The 16,617-nt window shown below is 43.2% G+C and overlaps 2 protein-coding genes across 4 annotated transcripts in view; one reads left to right on the top strand and one right to left on the bottom strand.

Moving 5' to 3' along the window:
- The window catches only part of myh11a (myosin, heavy chain 11a, smooth muscle), a 40,416-nt gene extending 31,495 nt beyond the window's left edge, over positions 1-8,921 (top strand). The window contains exons 28-41 of one of the 3 annotated variants that reach the window (XM_038960326.1): positions 222-326; positions 541-693; positions 1,028-1,276; positions 1,591-1,803; positions 2,051-2,263; positions 2,463-2,624; positions 3,244-3,372; positions 3,477-3,565; positions 4,213-4,336; positions 5,314-5,439; positions 5,579-5,770; positions 5,899-6,071; positions 6,429-6,467; positions 7,631-7,742. In XM_038960326.1, coding sequence (XP_038816254.1) covers positions 222-326; positions 541-693; positions 1,028-1,276; positions 1,591-1,803; positions 2,051-2,263; positions 2,463-2,624; positions 3,244-3,372; positions 3,477-3,565; positions 4,213-4,336; positions 5,314-5,439; positions 5,579-5,770; positions 5,899-6,071; positions 6,429-6,459 — 1,959 coding nt within the window. In that variant the 3' untranslated portion in view covers positions 6,460-6,467; positions 7,631-7,742. Of the gene's footprint in view, positions 1-221; positions 327-540; positions 694-1,027; positions 1,277-1,590; positions 1,804-2,050; positions 2,264-2,462; positions 2,625-3,243; positions 3,373-3,476; positions 3,566-4,212; positions 4,337-5,313; positions 5,440-5,578; positions 5,771-5,898; positions 6,072-6,428; positions 6,468-7,630 lie in introns of all 3 variants that reach the window. The other 2 variants (XM_038960317.1, XM_038960308.1) reach the window with 2 other exon arrangements.
- Positions 8,922-8,975: 54 nt separating this feature from the next.
- Positions 8,976-16,613, bottom strand: LOC120017538 (nuclear distribution protein nudE homolog 1-like). Its single transcript, XM_038960370.1, has 9 exons — positions 16,497-16,613; positions 15,925-16,059; positions 15,323-15,476; positions 14,723-14,871; positions 14,242-14,378; positions 13,298-13,465; positions 12,682-12,767; positions 12,292-12,443; positions 8,976-10,934 (listed from the first exon to the last, which is right to left on the bottom strand). The coding sequence occupies exons 2-9, from the start codon at positions 16,008-16,010 to the stop codon at positions 10,838-10,840; spliced, it is 1,029 nt and encodes a 342-aa protein (XP_038816298.1). The 5' UTR covers positions 16,011-16,059; positions 16,497-16,613; the 3' UTR covers positions 8,976-10,837.
- Between the last annotated feature and the right edge of the window lie 4 nt (positions 16,614-16,617).

Here is a 16,617-nt window from a genome sequence, read left to right as displayed (position 1 = left end):
CATCACACAGAGCCCATATGGCCATAATTCATAAAAAATGTGGACCTGCTGGAACACCCATAGACCCACACAGGGACCCTATTCTTTGTAGAATGATATTAGTTACATAGAATGACGCACGATGCAATAGATGAATGGATGAAATAGTCCATAGATATAGAAGACAAGTTTCACTAGCTAGATGAGATACTGACTCATATCCCATCTCTTTCTCTACACAGATTGAACTAGAGAGTGTCACCAACCTCCTGAATGAAGCCGAGGGGAAGAACATCAAGCTGAGCAAAGATGTCTCCACCCTCAGCGCCCAAGTCCAAGACACACAAGTACACACACAATACATCCTGTTTATTCTGTACTGCATATTCATGCAAGCTAAGATTTCATTGTAAGTATATTTTAAGTGAGATATTACCAAAAGGACTAACCGTAACTGCTCTGTGTTGTTCAATGCTGGTTTATGATATCCTGTATGTAGAACTTGTTGCTCATTGGTTGGCGTTTGATACTGAACTTTGACCTTGTCTCTGCCTTCCTCAGGAGCTGCTGGCTGAGGAGACCCGTCAGAAGCTGCAGTTCTCCACGAAGCTGCGTCAGATGGAGGACGACCGCAACAGTCTGCAGGAACAGCTGGAGGAGGAGGTGGAGGCCAAGAGGAACGTGGAGAGACACGTGTCCACCCTCAACATACAGGTCAGAGTTCACACACAGCGTCAGACACTGGAGTTTTACACTGGTAAAACCTCATTGAGATGGATACTGCATGTGAAGAGATCCATCTTGTTACCATTTCAAGTGGACATTTCCTGTACGTTATGTTCCCAAAACAAGAGATTGTAGTGGTCATTCGGAGTTAGCGTATTGGGGCAGTCAAATACAGCATCCACTTAAAATGAAGAATAGCTGGAAATGAGAAGGTGTTCTCAGTCAACTAACCTGGTAAAATAACAGTTAAATGAACAAATAATGAAAACATGAAGAAAGTACATTTATTCACTCGTTTACACTATTTTGCTTGTATCACCAGCTGTCAGACTCCAAGAAGAAGCTAGAAGAAATGGCCGGCAACAATGAGCTCCTGGAGGAGAGCAAGAAGCGTCTTCAGAGAGACCTGGAAGCGTCCAACACCCAGTTCGAGGAGAAGGCCTCTGCCTACGACAAGCTGGAGAAGACCAAGAACCGTCTGCAGCAGGAGCTAGAGGACATCCTCATGGACCTGGACAACCAGAGGACCATCGTCTCCAACCTGGAGAAGAAGCAGAAGAAGTTCGACCAGGTCAGTCAACCAACCAACTGCAAAACTGGTCAACATAACATTATAAGGATGGAAATGAGGCAATACCAACCAGTTTTGCCTGCTGGTACAACAGACATATCAAAATGCTGACACTAATCAAAGCAATTGTGATGCATGTTATGTTAAAGATAAACAGGGTGTAGGAGAATGTAAATAAGGAGAAAATATTTACTTAAACCATGCAACAACAAAAAAAGACTTCTCTTTAACTACTTTCTCTGCCGTGTAAGTGAAATCAAATTTATTTGGACTTGAAAGTCATCTGAACTTCTCCACTTCACTCTTTCTTCCAGATGTTGGCCGAGGAGAAGACCATCTCCAGTAAGTATGCTGATGAGAGGGACCGTGCTGAGGCAGAGGCCAGGGAGAAGGAGACCAAGGCCCTGTCTCTGGCCCGTGCTCTGGAGGAGGCCCAGGACAGCAGGGAGGAGCTGGAGAGAGCCAACAAGTCCCTGAGGACTGAGATGGAAGACCTGGTCAGCTCTAAGGACGACGTGGGCAAGAGTGTGAGTCTGGACAATCAACTTCTCTGGAATCTATGGGCCAGATTCCCAGATACCGATCAAGCCTAGTCCTGGACTAAAAGTATCTTTCAATGGAGCCTCTTTCCATGGAGATTGAGCCTGATTTTGAATCCAGGACTAGGTTTAATCACTTTTTTTTATTTTTATGGCAATATTCTTAAACCACCAATAGGTGGCAGTCATGTCCACAACCTTTTCTCACCCACCCACCCCTCCATCCCATCCGTAGGTCCATGAGTTGGAGAAGGGGAAGCGTGGGCTGGAGGCCCAGGTGGAGGAGATGAAGACCCAGCTGGAGGAGCTGGAGGACGAGCTGCAGGCTGCAGAGGACGCCAAGCTGCGTCTGGAGGTCAACATGCAGGCCCTGAAGGCCCAGTTCGAAAGGGACCTGGTGGGACGTGACGAGATGGGAGAGGAGAAGAAGAGACAGCTCATAAAGCAGGTAGGGAAAGAAGAAAAACTGTAAAGAGGAAAAGCCACCATTTTGTTACACAGAAAAGTAGTAGGTTCATGGATTAACTCTCCAGGGTGTTCAAGCCACTCTTGAGCTACACAATACTGACACACATTCACAGCAACAAATGATGTTGCTGAATTGAGCTGTGTACTCAGCCTTCGCTTTCTGTATGTGTGCTCCCCAGGTGCGTGAGTTGGAGACAGAGCTAGAGGACGAGAGGAAGCAGAGAGCCACGGCGGCAGCAGCCAAGAAGAAGCTGGAGGGAGATATGAAGGACCTGGAGGGGCAGATCGAGATGTCCAACAAGGGACGCGACGAGGCCATCAAACAGCTGCGCAAGATCCAGGTGAGTGGGAGCGAACGATGATACTGTAACACATTACCTTACAGTGAAACTTATGTTTATGTAGCAGTATGACAGCCTATTCCTTATTTAGTCATATGTAGTATTCACGGTGTAAAATGAATCCAGCTAGTGTGAGGTTTGGCTATGGCTTTTGCATAACACCTGTTAGTTTTTCTCTTTTTATTTAGAACCTAATGGACAACTATGAAAAGCTCTAACCAAGTGTATTCACCCAATTGGTCAGACAGCTGAAAAGACATATTTACACAAGCACTGGTATTTAAACCTTCCTCATATGCTGAGTCCCCTCCTTACACATCTGGACAGCCAATACATATCTGTTGCTAGACAGGACTTTAGTGATGCATGTTCTTTCTCACTTCATCTGACCTGACCTCTGCCCAAATTCCTCACTCCTCCCCAACTCACGGCTGTCCTCTTGACTTGTACCAGACTGATGTCTGTCAATAACATGTTCTGACAGAATGTAAACGTTCTGCATTCCCCTCTCTCCCTCAGTACCATGAACAAGGATATTTCAAGTTTAGAAGTCAGAACCCATCACACCCTATAAAGCCTTATGATGCCTTATAATGTAATTATGTCATTCCATCTCCAGGCCCAGATGAAGGACTTCCAGAGGGAACTGGAAGATGCCCGTGCAGCCAGAGAAGAGGTGCTGGGTACGGCCAAGGAGAGCGAGAGGAAGGCCAAGAGTCTGGAGGCTGAGCTCATGCAGATTCAGGAGGTAACGTAGCCTGGCTCACTAGATAGCATGGCAAAGTGTGAAATGACACTCTATTTCCCATATAGTGCACTACTTTTGACCAGAATGCTATTGTGTGTGTGTAGGAGCTGGCTGCTGCTGAGAGGGCACGGAAACAAGCAGAGTCTGAGCGGGACGAGCTGGCCGACGAACTAGCCAGCAACACCTCTGGAAAGTAAGTAGAACCTTTACTAAATGAGTGTGATGTTAACAGCATTATAATGCCTCTTGTATTTCATCATTTTCCCACAGTCAAATGAGTGGAATGAATTGGAAACAGTGAATTGAACGCAGCATTAGATGGTGGTGTAGTGGATCATTGTGTGACTGAAACATTGTGTGGTGTAGTGGAACGTTGTGTGACTGAAACATTGTGTGGTGGTGTAGTGGAACGTTGTGTGACTGAAACATTGTGTGGTGGTGTAGTGGAACATTGTGTGACTGAAACATTGTGTCGTGGTGTAGTGGAACATTGTGTGACTGAAACATTGTGTGGTGGTGTAGTGGAACATTGTGTGACTGAAACATTGTGTCGTGGTGTAGTGGAACATTGTGTGACTGAAACATTGTGTGGTGGTGTAGTGGAACGTTGTGTGACTGAAACATTGTGTAGTGGAGCATTGTGTGACGGTGTAGTGGAGCATTGTGTGACTGAAACATGGTGGTGTAGTGGAACATTGTGTGACTGAAACATGGTGGTGTAGTGGAACATTGTGTGACTGAAACATTGTGTCGTGGTGTAGTGGAACATTGTGTGACTGAAACATTGTGGTGTAGTGGAACATTGTGTGACTGACTGACTTTCCTGTGTGCTGTTTCCAGGTCAGCCCTGTCTGATGAAAAGCGTCGTTTGGAGGCTAAGATCTCCCAGCTGGAGGAGGAGCTGGAGGAAGAGAGCAGTAACATGGAGATCCTCAACGACAGATTGAGGAAGAGCACTCAACAGGTTAGACTGGCAGGATCCCTCCTCCTAACGACCTGAAACACACTGTGACCACACCTTAAACACACTAGACCAGGGCTGTCCAACCCTTTTCCTGGGGATCTACCATCCTGTGAGTTTTCAGTCCAACCCTCTTCCTGGAGATCTACCATCCTGTGAGTTTTCAGTCCAACCCTAATTTAACACACCTGATTCAACTAATTAGCTGCTCAACAAGACCTTAAATAGCTGAATCAGAAATGCTAAATTAGGGTTGAACTGGAAAACCTACAGGACAGTAGACTGCCAATGACTGGAACGAGTTGCATAAATCGCTGAAGTTGGAGACTTATATCTCCCTCACTAACTTTAAACATCAGCTATCTGAGCAGCTTACCGATCGCTGCAGCTGTACACAGCCCATCTGTAAATAGCCCATCCAATCTACCTACCTCATCCCCATATTCTTTGTATTTACTTTTTTGCTCTTTTGCACACCAGTATTTCTACTTGCACATCATCATCTGCTCATCTATCACTCCAGTGTTAATTTGCTAAATTGTAATTACTTCGCTACTATGGCCTATTTATTGCCTTACCACCTCACGCCATTTGCGCACACTGTATATAGATTTTTTCTATTGTGTTATTGACTGTACGCTTGTTTATTCCATGTGGAACTCTGTTGTTTGTGTCGCACTGCTTTGCTTTATCTTGGCCAGGTCGCAGTTGTAAATGAGAACTTGTTCTCAACTGGCCTACCTGGTTAAATAAAGGTGAAATTAAAAAAATAAGGAAATCTCCAGGAAGAGGGTTGGGCAGCCCTGCACTAGAACCACAACTTGACCTTTAATCAACCATGCTTTGAACCCTCATTGACCACCTCTTAGACACACATTGACCACCTCTTGGACGTACATTGACCATACCTTTAACCCTCAGTGACCAAGTTTTGAACTCACAGGGTCAGTGACCACATCTTGACCACTCTTCACACTCAGGTGGACCAGCTGAACAATGAGCTGCAGACCGAGCGCACCACCTCCCAGAAGAACGAGAGCGCCCGGCAGCAGATGGAGAGGCAGAACAAGGACCTAAAGGCCAAGCTGCAGGAGATGGAGAACCAGGTCAGAGATAGTAGATGTGACTACCTAGGGTTTCTCCCCGTTGAGAAAATATTAAGGGTCCCTACTTTCCGGTCTATCTTAGTGGGCGTGTAGTATACCGTTAAATTGTGGGGTATCGGTTTCTATCATCTCTGATCAGGTCAAGTCCAAGTTCAAGTCATCCATCACTGCCCTGGAGGCCAAGGTGGCTCAGTTGGAGGAGCAGGTGGAGCAGGAGAGCAGAGACAAGCAGGCCGTAGCCAAGGGCCTGCGCCAGAAGGACAAAAAGATGAAAGATCTGATGATCCAGGTGGAGGACGAGAGGAAACAGGCCGAACAGTACAAGGAACAGGTATGCTGTTATGTCATGCTGACACCAGTCATATGAACACCCTCTTCTTCCTTTCTGCTAATGACAGTGTTATGACACTCTTATGAACCCCCCCCACCATACTCCTCTCCTTTCCCCCTCTCCTCCAGGCAGAAAAGGGCAACACGCGGATGAAGCAGCTGAAGCGCCAGCTGGAGGAGTCGGAGGAGGAGTCTCAGCGCATCACGGCTGCCCGCAGGAAGCTGCAGAGGGAGCTGGATGAGTCCACCGAGGCTAACGATGCCATGAGCCGCGAGGTCAACTCCCTCAAGAGCAAACTCAGGTACAGTATGACCCCAGAGTCAGGGCGGTGTCTTTGGAAAGAGTCCCTGCTCCTGACCCCTCCTGTGTACTGTAGTTTCACTGTGCTCAAATCACTCGATATAAAATGATACTCCCACCCCAAATCAAGGCAGGTCCAATATATAACACTGAGTAGATTTACAACAACCACACTGACATTTCACACAATCACCCATTCGCCAACCACAATTCAATCTTCTCCCAATGGGCAAATGAGCATAAAGTACCCTTTTGGGGCTTGCAGATAACAAGTTGAACACTGTACTAGAGTATATCTGTTTCCAAAACCATGGTGAGTCCTCTGGATATCAAAGCCTTTCTTGAATCTTTATTGCAGAGGCAACCCAATCCCAGAACCCAAGGAGTAACGTAGCAGGTACCTCTGCGTTCAGAAGTTTATCACCATTTCATTTTAACTTTCCATAACTTACCCCCATGCACTCTTGTCCAACTGACTGTGCCATTTCTCCGCCTGAAAGAGTGAAATATGGTTTATCGGTCAATATCTTCAATGGAGCTCCTCTGATAGAGCTCATAGTCTGAAACAGTGCAAGAAAAGTGTATTGCACTTCCATTGTGGTCTTTCTACTACTGGTGACCATATTTTTCTCCATGCTTGGTTTAGTTGCCCTAAACCAAACTCATTTCTCTGTGTCTGTCTAGCCTGGTTCCAGATCTGTTTGTGCTGTCTTGCCAAATCCTATGGTCTCCGGTGACCATCGGAGTTGACAATACAGCACAAACAGTTTTGGGACCCAGACTAGTGTTCGTCTAGACAGGAGTCAAATGAGTTAAAGATATAACCGGCCGGTGTGCAGCGTGCCTACTGTTACTATAACATCTCACTCATTCTGCATTTCAGCGATGCCATTTAATCTTCCTCGTGTTCAACACGAGTGTTTTTTACCCAAGTCTAACAAAACGTAATAGATAAGTTACATGAAATGATGTAGTTTGAACTTAATAGACCATTGTGGTCCCACTTTAAATGAAGTACAACTTATAAAGGCTTTATATAGCATGCAAAGGGCTTCATAAGAACTACATAAAGGCTTCATAAATCATCTATAAGCATGTCATACTCTATAAATAGTGTATAAAGGGTGACGTGACAACCAGAGTAGGGTGAATTGCCAAATGTTTATACACCATTTATATTATGACATACGCTCACAGATGATTTGTGAAGTATTTATGTAGTGCTTATGAAGCCTTTATGTAGGCTATATAAAGCCTTTATAAGTTGTACATTGTTTAAAGTGGGACTATTATTGTAATAAGATGTCAATACTTTATTAACAGTGACGATCACAACCTGTCTGGTAGGTATTGTTAGACATCCATTTTAACTTGTTAAAACAAAAAGGTAGATAGATATACAGATGCAGACAATGGGAGCAAAAAGTCCTCCAACATTGTCCTGAGGTTACCAGGAAACCTAGACTGGTCTTGCCCATAGCTCGTCTCATCTGTGTGTTTGTATGTGTGTCCTGTGTCTGTGTGTCTTGCATCGGTGCGGTCTGTCGGTCTGCGTTTCAGGCGCGGGACCGAGCCCTCTTTCAGCAGCGCACCACGCCGTGTCGGGGGCAGTGCCCGGAGAGGGGTCATCGATGACGCGTCAGAAGAAGACGGGGACTCACAGGGGGACTACAACGGAACAAAGTCTGTTGAGTAGAAGAGCCCAAAACCATCCAATTAAAATCAGTATTACAAGCATCCAGCCAATCAGACTCAGTATTACTGTCTGGCACCTGTGCCAGACAGACCTGCTTTACCAAAGAACACACAAGTGACTTCAACCTTACTCTTTCTTTCATATCACTTCCAAATATGATTCTCTATATCAGTCACATATCGACTGCCTTCTCGTTCAGAGCACATGAGGCTTTTCACAATTCAAAACAGACAAAATGGAGGCATAAGAGACAAAGGCGTAATAATTAATTTTGTTTAATTTTAGTGCCTGGGATGTTAGTTTGATTTGTTCTTTTGCTACACTGTCTTGTACTGCACTGAATTACTTGTCCCTACGATACTTCCTTAGCATAATGTTGTACCCCTCGAAGGTACGATGTTGTTCCTTATACTCCTTTCATCTGGAAGGATAAATCCAGGTGTTACTATTCGTCACTTTAAATCCTAATTAATTATAGGCATCACATTGTATTTCTAGATTTATACATCTAGCGGTCATGTAAATCTATTTCTATGACGACATTATGACTTGTCCAGTCTTCTACACTGCTGTTAACTTTTAAGACCGTTATAGAAGGTCAATGTATACTATGACAAATGGTATACCCACCCAGCTAAAAAAATAAATGATGTAGTCCAAATGTATTTTGTTTGTATTCAGAATAGCTGCCCCAATATTGGCGCACAGTTGCAACCATAGCAACTGTTCTGTTGTCTGTGTTAAGGACAGTGAATCGACCATATATTTCATACTTTGAATATTTTTGACAGTCAAGTATGGGTAGCAGAACACCTTCCTACTTTTAGAAACCAAAACCAGTCACCCCTTCGTCCTACATATTCCTATCAGACTTTTCTTGTTCCTAAAGTCTAATACACATAGTATCAACAAGACAGGTACTTTCAGTTGTGTACCTTGCCAAGTAGAATATCAGTGGGAATAGTGTCATACCATCAAGGCCATTTTGTATGTCCAGATGCATATTCAACAAAAATATATTTTTGTTTTCCCCGCGACTGGTCACCTTTACAACAATGTTTTGTCTTGTTTTTACTCAATTGACGTTTACATGCCACTTCTTCAAATCTATAAATTGTGGAACCACCTGCATAATAAATAAGAGTGAAAAAGTAACCCTATTTCTCTACTATATGTCTGTGTCCACATCCTGAATGATATTGCCAAAAGCATGTTTAGAATGTTCATTTTATCTGTTCATTTTGATACAAAAAGGATCGCAAACCAACAGGTCAAAAAGGTAGAGCACCTCAGGTGCATACATTAATGTAAATCCAAACAGAAGTTAGTATGTTAGTAACACACCCACAAACGGTTGCCAACGGTTGGTTACATGTACAGTTGTAAAAGAAGCTCTACAAACAGTACTTCCTGGTCCTTACACAACAGCAGAGTACTTACACAAGAACAGCAGCTGTAACAGAGTTGTTTTGTAGACATATTATCCTGGTCTCAAATCTGTGTTCTAACCAACTCCTTTATCAGAAACATGACAGGGGAATTGGATAAAGCACATGGACGGAACCAATATAAACATTGTTTAATAAGTACAAACGTTCCATCTGTTGAGTAGTAACATGCCCTACAGTCATATGTCCTTGATATCGGACTATTGCTCCTCATTGGAAAGACAAAGGCTGAAACATTCTCTTTTAAACAGTACGTAATGAATTCATACGTCCAGCATTAACAGTGTAACCAAGGCATCATCCATAATGGTTTTGGAAATATAGTATGAACTGTGCTTTATCTCGAAACCCTATTCTGTAAAATCGAACTCTAGTCTGGCAAATCTATTATTGCTATTTTGTCATCTTTGATAGCTCCCTGATCTGATATAAGATCAGTCTTTTGACAGGAATTATGGGTCGACTGACCTGCTCAAGCTGTCTTTAGGCCACTTCCTATTAGAAACATCTGCAATATAGATTCTATAGTATAGATTCTATACATTCAGCAGTGCAGTGGTGCCCCCTAACCCTCCAACTCGTAAAAAAACAAACATATACAAACCATCAAACAAATAGAGGGAAAAAAATAAAACTTCAACACTGAATGGCAACTTTAGTAACAGAAAGAAATGTCTTTGCCAAAGACCTAGACTAAATTTGAGATTCTCAGAAGGTAACTCAATGTACTTTCTCTGTTCCTATATCTTGCCTACCTTATAAAACATTCTGCAAATGCATGACAGGGTATAGGCTAGCTAGTCTGTGCATTTCTCACAGATAATACTTTTTCAAGTTACCAGGTAGAAGACCTTTAAAATAATGTATATTTGTACATTAATAAACCATTGCTTTTAACTGAAACATTGACCTGTAAAGTAGTAGTACCCATAAAACTTCAGACCATCCTTAGCTTTTACAGCAGATGACAACACAGCACGAAGGAATAATACACATTCTCCAAAAGGTAAAGCTAGCCTAACTTACCATCTCCGACACTTTACACGTATAGCCTCTAAGCACATATGCGGCTTAGCTACGAACGGACATATCAGAGAGTTAGACATACAGAAAGGAATCATGACTAGGCAAAACTTACATGTGGTGGTGATATATTGAAAAAAGGCAGCAATGCTAACATCACCAATTATCGACCAACTTCACTCTTCTGCTACAGCTGGCACACCAAGAATCCAAGATGGAGTCCAATCAGAGAACTTGGGTACAAGAAGGACCGGGTATGGGGGGGGGGGGGGGGGGGGGTGTTAGTGGCATAGTGACCTCTGAACCCAAGTCCTGTTAAGGGATCAGCAGGAGGACATGCAGCGGGGTCAAGGAATCCTCACTTCTATTATTCATTAATAAAATAAAACTGTAGCATCGTGACGCGGCAGTTCTTCTCAGAGTCCATGCAGCAAATAAGTTGATAGATGGAGCAGCTTCCTGGTTCAGAGTTTGACTGAGGGGGGAGGATGTTCAGCTGGTAGTGTAGTGAGAGTGGGACACAGTTTAAAGCCCTACTGATGGGTAGTACAGTCTGGTGCAGGGGTGTGAAGGTGGAGGGGGGCAGGGGAGGCCCTCGTTTCATAGCAGGATCTTGACTCCCCCCGATGGTGACTGGGAGCCATGGGAGGAGACCCCCCGAGGAGGCGCAGGTCCAAACTCTAACCTCTTCACCAAACTGAAAGACAGAACGTCTACCATGATGAGTAACACGTAAATCAACAACTTAATTTGAATGTAGAACATCAGACAATGATATGAGCAACAGGAACCAGAACAACAGATCCCACCCAGTTCATGTTCATTAGTTGTAGGATACTTAGTTGATTTCTCAGACCAGTAGAAGTCTAAATGGAGATTAGAGTACTTTAGTCCAGATGTCTGGCTATCTTGAGTTGAATGCACTAGCTGTGGGTCGCCCTGGATGGGAGCATCTGCTAAATGTTGTGCCATGTACACTGAGTATACAAAACATTAACAACACCTGCTCTTTCCATGACAGACTGACCAGGTGAAAGCTATGATCCTTTTTGATGTCACTTGCTAAATCCACTTCAATCAGTGTAGATGAAGGGGGGAGATGGCTTTAAAAAATAATTATTTAACCTTTGAGACATGGATTGTGTATGTGTGCCATTCAGAAGTTGAATGGGCAAGACAAAAGATTTTTCAATTTTCACCTAAAATATCACACCCAAATCTAACTGCCTGTAGCTCAGGACCTGAAGCAAGGATATGCATATTCTTGATACCATTTGAAAGGAAACACTTTGAAGTTTATGGAAATGTTAAATGAATGTAGGAGAATATAACACATTAGATCTGGTAAAGGATAACGCAAAGAAAGTTTTTTTTTTGGTAATTGCTACTGTAAATTGGACAGTGCAGTTAGCTTAAATTCATGTTAATCTTTCTGCCAATATCAGATATGTCTATGTCCTGGGAAATGTTCTTGTTACTTACAACCTCATGCTAATCACATTAGCCAATGTTAGCTCAACCGTCCCACAGGGGACCCACCGATCCTGTAGAGGTGTTTAAGTGCCTTTGAACGGGGTATGGTAGTAAAAGCCAGGCTCACCGGTTTGTGTTAAGAACTGCAATGCTGCTGGGTTTTTCACATTCAACAGTTTCCTGTGTGTATCAATAATGGTCAACCACCAAAAGAACATCCGGACAACATTAAATTAGAGTTCTAACTTGACACAACTGTGGGAAGCATTGGAATCAACATGGGCCAGCATCCCTGTGGAACGCTTTCAACACCTTGTAGAGTCCATGCCCCAACGAACTGAGGCTGTTCTGAGGGCGGGGGGTGCAGAAGGTGTTCCTAATGTTTGGTATACTCAGTGTATATTATGCATTTAATTTGTTGTTTTGATTTCTGCTTGGACCCCCAGGAAGTGTCCACTGCCTCGGCAGCAGCTAATTGGGAATCCTAATAAATACTACTACTAAGTAAGCTGAATCTAGATACACACAACGAGACAGAAATATATATAAAATATATGATTTTCTCATTGTGACCCATTTACCTGTCGTAGTGTGGAGGGCTCATGCTGCAGGCCTGGATCTCTGTGCCTCCCTCTATAGCAGAGGGGGTACCGGGACACGACGGAAGAGCCGATCTTTTCGGCGACGTGTCGTATACGAAGTCTCGACAAGACGCCAACTTGGACTCCAGGTTCTAGAGCATCCAAGAGGGGAAAGAAGTTGTATTACAGTCTCTGATCATCATAGACACAGAAATGGAGATGCGTTAAAAATTAAAATTCCAAACAAATACCAAGATATCGTTTTTGTATGGAGTTTCTTTAAGTCATTAAATTAGAGTTCTATTTTATTCTATACATCATTGAAGGTTCATGGTGATGTTATGAGGGTGGTATTAAATGCATAGGTCCTACTAAGACAATGTTTCTTACCCCGACTTTTCTTAGGAGCTCCCCGACGATGTTGAGTGCAGATATGCGAGCCGACGTAGTCAGGGGAGTTCCTGTTAGGTTATCCCCTAAACACAAACACATATCACAACATCAAACTACAGCTACTAAGGCAGATCGTTTCTAAAGCCAGAGGCGCAACATCGCAAGACTTTCCTGGAACGCTTGCCAAACAGACCAGGCCAGGGTTTGGTGGAAAATTCTTCTTTAGTTGTACATTTTCTCAGTCTAAATGCACAACCATGATTCGAGACAGTTTCTTAAGTGGATGAACATGTTATTATTCCAACCTCCTGAAAGTGACATGTTTTCATTTTCGTCAAAAACAACGGCCTGCTCACGCGCCGTTAAACCCGAAGACGTGTTTCTACGCACAAGCTTAGCTAGCCAACGTCGCCATGACGTCGCCTACAAGTGTGATTGGGGATTTCTATTAGAAAAGCATTTTTTTGCCTATCTATCTTCATACTGTACTGTCTTTGACTAAGGGATTAACTAGCATTCCACCATTAAATTATATATATTTTAAAATTAGGATAAAGTCGTATGTCATTATTACAGTTTAACCCACAACACAGCTACCATTGGTCTCACCCACCTCGACGAATGCTTGAGGCTGGGGTTGCTGGGAATGTACCAAGTGGTTTGGAGAGGGTGGTCGGTATGGTGGAGCGTGATGATGATTCGGTCCTGTCTTTCTCTTTAGAGAGGCTACTGGGGGGGCGTCGCTCCTGGACCTGCTGTACAGCTAGCTCCTGTCGTAAATCTGCCCAACACAGAGAGAGAAGAGACAACAGATCAGATCTCAATACTGAGGACATTTGTGACATTGATACTACAGTACAAATATAGAAAAAGTCAATACAAGTAATCACCAATACGCAATGGAAGTCCCACCTACTTTCTGGATCAAGTTTTTGAATGGGCTTCAAGCTTATATATCAAATTCATGACAACGTGATCATTTAAGATACTGTACATGTAAAATTATATACATATTTGTGGATTAATTTACTTTTAACTGATGCCTTTCACAAAGGTTTTTGATTGCGTTTTCCCCCCGTAATCAAAAACCTTCATAAAAGGCACTGGGTAAAGGTAAATTAATCCACAAATACAATTACAGTATATATCTTAAGATGACCCTGTTTTCATGAATATGATGATATATAAGCTTGAAGACCATTAAAAAACAGTACGGGACTTGAACCAGGAAGTAGGCAGGACTTTTATAGCTGTAAATTCTACACATAATGCCAAACTCATAATCTCACATTCGCTCTGCTTACTTTGAGGAATACAATGGGCAAGGCTGGATCATCCTGATATTACAATGTCAGTTAGTCAACTATCAAATTGCACATATTTTTGAAACTGGTAACTAAATCTGGCAAAATCAGCAGTTTTTGATTAGAACATGAAATGAAAACCTTTGAGTTTCTTGTTCCACTGACTCACCTCTGGCTTCTCTCTCTCTCACACACACACACACACACAGAGAGAGAAACACACTGACCCCATCCCCCCCTTACACACACAAACCTCTGGCCTCATCCTTTAGTCTCTGGACAGACTCCAGAAGGTTTTCCTTTTCGTCCAGCTCACTCTCCAGGAAGGCATTCCTCTCGATCACGTGGTTCATCCTCTGCTCAAAGTCCTCCAGGGACATGATGGTCGCCCTGTGGGACAGGACATTGGTCTGTCAGTTACTATGGTTACGTCTTAAATTACATCCTATCCTCCAGGGTGAGTGGAAGGACAGACATGGTTGAATCTGTATGTAGGCCTATGAAGTTTGTGACAAAATGGGTACACATTGGCAAGACACACACCAATCTCATTAGGGTGATTGGATAAAGAAGTGTCAGACAGACACTTCAGAGTTACAATACAATGACAACCCAGCAGACAGGCTTTTTTTTTTTTACATAGTTATTGAAAGTCCCTCATCAACATAACAACAGTCAGTGTCATTACGCCACAATAATAACAACCAAGTCGAGGTCAAAGTGTCCAGACTGACCTCTTGGCCCTCTCCAGGTCGTCGTTGGACTGCTCCAGCTCTCTGATGTACTTCTGGAGTTGGTCCTTGACCGCTGTGGTCTCTTCCAGGTCTCCCTCCAACAATGAGATCTGCCTAAACGCTTCAGAGTGCTGCGCCTCGTACTTCTCCTGCAAAAACACAGAACACTTCTTTTTGATGCATGTCTGCTGCTCATTTGTGGTCTTAGATGATGTTCTCCCTTCACTTCTTCACAGGCTTGTCCTTGACTGTCCCCCAGGCCCCAGAAATGAAGGCACAATCAAGTATTCAATGACTAACCTTCCCTCTGGACTCAGCAGTATAAATAGTTGCTCAGAAGTCAGCTGCTCCGTGGTAATGAACACACAGGGCCTCTGGTGATGGTGGCTATGATTTAGTGATGCTAGAGTGACTGTGTGTGTAGTACTAGACAACTCAAGACACAGAAGGCGCTTTGAAGTCTACTAAAACATACAGAATATGGAGCCCAACCTTTACGTGATGGGATGCAGAGTATACGAGATAATATGACGTGGTGATGCAAAACTACAGAATATGAGTAGTGTTGGCCTTGACAATACAGGTGTTCTAGGTTCTAACCTGGATGTTCTCCAGTTCCATGCGTAGCCGGTTGTTGTTGGACAGTAGTTCTCTGTTCCGTGTTTCACACTGCTTCAGCTCAGTCTCCAGCTCCGCCTCATAGTCCCTACTCATTTGCTGGAACTCCTGCAACTCCTCCTGTGCCTCCTCAGCCCTGGACACAAACACACGTCAAAAACACATCTAACTTTCATAGCTAAACTATGTAGAAGGAAATCGCCACTGAATTGTGATCTAGGATTAGATTCAATTTTTTCTCTGTTACAGGGTGAAGTTAGGATGGTCATGGCTAGAAGGGATCCAACTTTTGTCAAATTAACATCAGATTTGACTTTTCATAGCAGGTTAGGAGAAATTACTTAAAGTTAGGAAAAGGTTTAGATAAACACATACAAAAAATACACTTTTGACGTTAATTTGACAAAAACTGGATCCCTTCTAGCCATGACCGTTTAGGATTGATATATGGTAAACTTCCTAGATATACACTTACGGACAACTTCAGAGATACAGATTCGGATTGTTTCACCTCTATCCATTATCCACACATCTAGGCCTACCAGTTCGGCTGCTAGCTACCAACCATTGGTAGAATTCCTTACCTTTGCTGGTGTTTGTCTGACTGCTCCTTCCAGAAACTCAGCTCTTCTTCTATGGACCCAAATTTGGGCGTCTTGGGCTCCCCCATGTCTAACGTTACAGCTGACTCTATGGTTTCACAAAACCTAGTAAAACATCTAAAGTAAAGAAGGAACATGGCACTGGTCATGTTGAGGCAGGCTCTTGTTTGTCTAGCTAGCTAGCTAGCTATGGAGATCAATTAACCATGCAATGGAATGCATGATGCTTGCATGCATGTTGACACTTAACAGTTAGCCCAGTAGGGTTAGCTAGGTAACGTTAGACACTTGATAGCTAACTGTATGTTTTTTTACAGCCCGTTGGAATGTCCAGTTTGATCAGATAACTATTCAGTTACTTTAGCTAGCCTATTCAATAAATACATTAAGATGTTGGCTAACTAGCTAGTTTAGCGACATCACAACCGTTACGTGAATAACATATAAACTGTTGTGCGATACACGATAGTGAAGATCTCCGACTTTCAGAGATTAAAATATACGGCAGAATGCTTACCTGAACGCTGATAGCTAAGAAATATAATATTACCTACCTAGCTAACAGTAGATCAATAACATAGATAGCAAAAAGCTATCAGGAAATAAACTGCCCTTCTACCCAAATCCAAACGAATACATCCTCCGCGTTAACAACACGCCATTGGTGGATTGAGA

The sequence above is a fragment of the Salvelinus namaycush genome, chromosome 2 (genome assembly GCF_016432855.1).
Source record: "Salvelinus namaycush isolate Seneca chromosome 2, SaNama_1.0, whole genome shotgun sequence".
Taxonomy (NCBI): Eukaryota; Metazoa; Chordata; class Actinopteri; order Salmoniformes; family Salmonidae; genus Salvelinus; species Salvelinus namaycush.
The sequence above is the reverse complement of the archived record's forward strand: the minus strand, read 5'-3'. Positions and strand labels throughout refer to the sequence as shown.

What these genes read in the sequence shown, in the direction of transcription:
- LOC120017538 (XM_038960370.1), bottom strand. Translation starts at nt 16,010, where the DNA reads ATGGGGGAGCCCAAGACGCCCAAATTTGGGTCCATAGAAGAAGAGCTG. An exon ending in TCAGACAAACACCAGCAAAG is followed by an intron (nt 15,477 to 15,924) that starts GTAAGGAATTCT and finishes GTTTGTGTCCAG; the next exon opens with GGCTGAGGAGGCACAGGAGG. An exon ending in GACCTGGAGAGGGCCAAGAG is followed by an intron (nt 14,379 to 14,722) that starts GTCAGTCTGGAC and finishes CCTGTCCCACAG; the next exon opens with GGCGACCATCATGTCCCTGG.